At 32.8% G+C, this 3,888-nt stretch overlaps 1 protein-coding gene and 1 long non-coding RNA gene across 2 annotated transcripts; both read left to right on the top strand.

Moving 5' to 3' along the window:
- Positions 1–323: 323 nt before the first annotated feature.
- Positions 324–3,413, top strand: LOC101503570 (14-3-3-like protein A). The gene is made up of 5 exons (XM_004489067.4): positions 324–461; positions 640–1,145; positions 1,792–1,914; positions 2,505–2,621; positions 3,071–3,413. Exons 2-5 carry the CDS (start codon positions 660–662, stop codon positions 3,128–3,130), a joined length of 786 nt encoding a protein of 261 aa, XP_004489124.1. The 5' UTR covers positions 324–461; positions 640–659; the 3' UTR covers positions 3,131–3,413.
- A 71-nt stretch (positions 3,414–3,484) lies between these two features.
- LOC140919617 (uncharacterized) lies at positions 3,485–3,888 on the top strand. The gene is made up of 2 exons (XR_012162340.1): positions 3,485–3,624; positions 3,702–3,888. It is a non-coding gene; the product is annotated as an uncharacterized lncRNA (long non-coding RNA).

Genomic DNA, 3,888 nt, shown 5'->3' with positions numbered 1-3,888 from the left:
TTTATTTTTATATTGAAAGATCAAACTTCAATCAAGTATAAATTTAATCAATGATTTTATCGTCGTCAATGTTGCACATATGTATGACTATTTTAGACATTTTATCATATTTGTAAGTATTTTTCTATTTTATACTATTAACATAAATGTTGTGAGTTTGTTCGCAATTTATCTTTTTTTATTTTTATTTTTAGCAACTTTAAATTATATTGTTAATCGACATAATTTTTTTTATCAATTTATCGTTTAATGATCCAAATAAACAACATTTTTCACCGTCAAATATAACGTATATTTTGTGTTAAGAACCGAAAAAAACGGTGGTTTTCTTTAATATTAAAAAATAAATAGAGCTATGCAGAATATTTACCTTAATATAAAAGGTTAACATTTTCATAATTTTGCTTTCACTCTCATTCGAATTCTCATCCTCTCTTCACACACACAACGCAACCCAATAGGTTCGTTCTCTCCTCCTCTTTCATTTTAGGGTTTTTCAATCTTCTAGATCTACATCTCCATTCTCCATTTTTTCAATTCCGCTATCAATTAGATCTGAAATTTCTGCGATTTCTGAAACTATTACTACGATTTAACCTATGAATCTAATAATTTTTTTTTAATTTTTTAATTTTGTAGGATTATTATCGAATCGAAAAATGGCGGCATCGGATTCATCTCGCGAAGAGAATGTTTACATGGCGAAATTAGCGGAACAAGCCGAACGATACGAAGAGATGGTTGAATTCATGGAAAAAGTTGCAAAAACAGTTGAGGTTGATGAACTAACAGTTGAAGAAAGGAATCTTCTTTCAGTTGCTTACAAAAATGTGATAGGTGCAAGAAGAGCTTCGTGGAGAATAATTTCTTCAATCGAACAGAAAGAAGAGAGTAGAGGAAATGAGGATCATGTTGCTGTTATAAAGGAATATAGGTCTAAAATTGAGACTGAACTTAGCAAAATTTGTGATGGAATTTTGAGCCTACTTGAATCTAATCTTGTTCCTTCAGCTGGTACACCTGAGTCTAAAGTTTTTTATCTTAAGATGAAAGGTGATTATCATAGGTATCTTGCTGAGTTTAAGACTGGTGTTGAGAGAAAAGATGCTGCTGAGAGTACTTTGTTAGCTTACAAATCTGCTCAGGTATATATATATGTTTGTGAATTCTACATTCGTTAAAATGTGGTGTTTTTTAGTTTTGAGAATGGTTTTATTTTATGGGTTAGTACTAGTTTTAGGACCGGATTGATTTTGGTATTCAATAATTTAGAGATTATTTTTTTTTGAGATTTTTAAGAAAAGCAAAAGTTGTTTTGTGTTTGTTTGTTGAAGTGAAAAATACTTTTTTAAAAAAGTTAGTTATAATAACTGATTTTTTTTAGAAGCCAGCTTCTCAGTTGAAGGAGTTTTTAGATTATTTTTTACTTTTCTAAAAAGCTGTAACAAATAGATGAAAATGTTCAGAAGTGATTCTTTTTTAAAAAAAACTGATTTTTTATGGAAAAAATAGCTGTAACTAACGGTTCCATGAGCAGTGTTATAGTGCCGTTATAGCTGCTACTCAGTGTTGTTGATGGCAGAAAGCCCAAAATTCGCCGATGAAGCCTATGGCACCGCCATGGCAGACATCCTTCACAAACTTTGTATTGAATAGTGTATCTGAGAATAAAAGTGATATGTTTAAATTTGGCTACGCAATAGCTGCCACTATTTGACAATACTAGTGTTAATAAGAACTAGTTGGCTACTCAGTTTGCTTAACCCAAAGTTTGTGCTTTACTTGTTCCAGGATATTGCTCTTGCTGACCTAGCCCCCACCCACCCGATCAGGCTGGGTCTTGCGCTCAACTTTTCGGTGTTCTATTATGAAATCCTTAACTCACCGGATCGTGCGTGTAACCTTGCCAAGCAGGTACCTTTACTATCTATATTCTAAAGGATTTGTTGTTATTGTTTTAATTTGGTGCTCGTATATCCCAATTCATTGTGAGTACTTGTTTTTATTAGAGTATCCATAGACCTCAGTCTTTAATGACAGTTTGTTGGTGTAAAATTGTTTGGTTTTGTTGTTATCAGCTGGTGAGTTCAATATCGTTTATGTTATGCTTCACGTGAATCTGTTGTGTCCACCCACTTTACTGTGCAATGGAAAGTCTGTTTTTGATTAGGACTAATGGATATTTCATATGAATTATGATAAATAATTTGACTGGCCATATTTTTATTAACTTTTGTTAAAATTATTTGAATGTAGTTCATGTTTACAAGATTGAACTTGGCACTGTGATACTGATTTCAATACTGTTTGCTCCCAAGCCAATTTACTCATACTTATTGTTTTATTTTACAAAATGTTGTATGATGTAGTTTACTTACCAGTTCTGGTGGTTATGTGATGAATCTATGATGCACAAAAATACTCTTATGACTTCCTCCTTTTAATTCCCACCCCTCCTTTCTCTTTTCTTTAATGATTTGTGAAAACTGCTTAACTATTTGCAGGCATTTGATGAGGCAATCTCTGAGCTTGACACATTAGGTGAAGAGTCATACAAGGACAGCACATTGATCATGCAGCTTCTCCGAGACAATCTGACTTTGTGGACGTCTGACATCACGGTATATATACTAAATATTTCTGTTTGTGTTCAACTATAAACCTTGAGGGTAGACTACTGCCTGCAAATTGTGTGATTCTTTAACTTCGTTGCCTGTTCTTGATTGCTGAACAAAATTACATAATGGAAGACATCTTGAGAATCATCCACATTTAATAGTTTTTAAATAAACAAACCTTTTTCAAGCCAAGCTTGTTCCATGTAAGAAAAGTTTGATATAAAATTTAAACATGTTTGGTTGTCCAAGTTTTTTACATGGTTTAGAACAGAATATTACATACTTTTTGGTGTATAGAGTATGTAGGATTTGGAAGTTTTCATATATCATCTCACTTCCCATTGGTTCAAGATATGGTTTTCTAAGTCCTTTCTATTTGAATTTCCTCCCCATCGGTTCAAGATATAACTTGGTTTTCTAAGTTCTTTCTATTTGAATTTCCTCTATTTCAGGACGAGGCTGGAGATGAGATCAAGGAAACATCAAAGCAACAATCCGGCGAGCAGGAGTGATGTTAGAGTTAATTGGATGTGTATTACCCTTAATATAGATTCCATGTGGGTCTCTCTAGTAGAGATTGTAGTAAATGATTTCAAGTGTGTTTTCCATGGGATTTAGATGGTTTTTCAAAGGATCGTTTGTGTTTTATTATTGATGAGAAAGAATATGGCTTGTTGGTCAAGTGATTTACATATTTTTTATTGTTTACAATTGATTTATTGTTTACAATTGATTTATTGGCTATGTAATCTGAGTTGTCTGATTTCAAATTAATTGTCAAATTAATTGTCGAGATCTATTAGTGTGTAACTGTGTGTAAATTTTACAGCAGTGAATCTGAGTCCTATGGAGTGGTAGGTCATGAAAGACCACTGGCTAGTTGTCGTGATCTGCAAAGAAGTCCACACGCAAGTTATCCTCTAATAAGATGCGGTGACGTTCAAAATGTCATTTCTTAGCCATGAAATTTCTCATGAGCTCTATCTCATTGGCGCGAAGATTATAGGTTTGCTTCTTCCCTCACCGAATTAATTGTATGCACGGAGTCAAAATAATGACAAATCACATTCGTTCTTTTTATAGGTAAATGTCAGGAATCGAATCCTAGACATCAGTCTTGAAGACAGTTTTTTTAGTTTGGATTAAAAATGGTACCAACAAAAAAAAAACATTTATGCCTTATTAGTTTTTCTCCGGGGTCAAACTAATAAGGCATGTGTTTAAAAAGTGACATTGCCATTACAAAATGAAGTTTTTTATTATCACTTAA

This window comes from Cicer arietinum, chromosome 3 (assembly GCF_000331145.2).
Source record: "Cicer arietinum cultivar CDC Frontier isolate Library 1 chromosome 3, Cicar.CDCFrontier_v2.0, whole genome shotgun sequence".
Taxonomy (NCBI): Eukaryota; Viridiplantae; Streptophyta; class Magnoliopsida; order Fabales; family Fabaceae; genus Cicer; species Cicer arietinum.
Note: the sequence above shows the minus strand (reverse complement) of the source record. Positions and strands in the feature narration are given on the sequence as shown.

Excerpts from the sequence above, each read along its gene's own strand:
- LOC101503570 (XM_004489067.4), top strand. The coding sequence starts at position 660 with ATGGCGGCATCGGATTCATCTCGCGAAGAGAATGTTTACATGGCGAAA. Across the intron at positions 1,146-1,791 it reads TAGCTTACAAATCTGCTCAG|GATATTGCTCTTGCTGACCT; the intron begins GTATATATATAT and ends TACTTGTTCCAG. Across the intron at positions 1,915-2,504 it reads CGTGTAACCTTGCCAAGCAG|GCATTTGATGAGGCAATCTC; the intron begins GTACCTTTACTA and ends AACTATTTGCAG.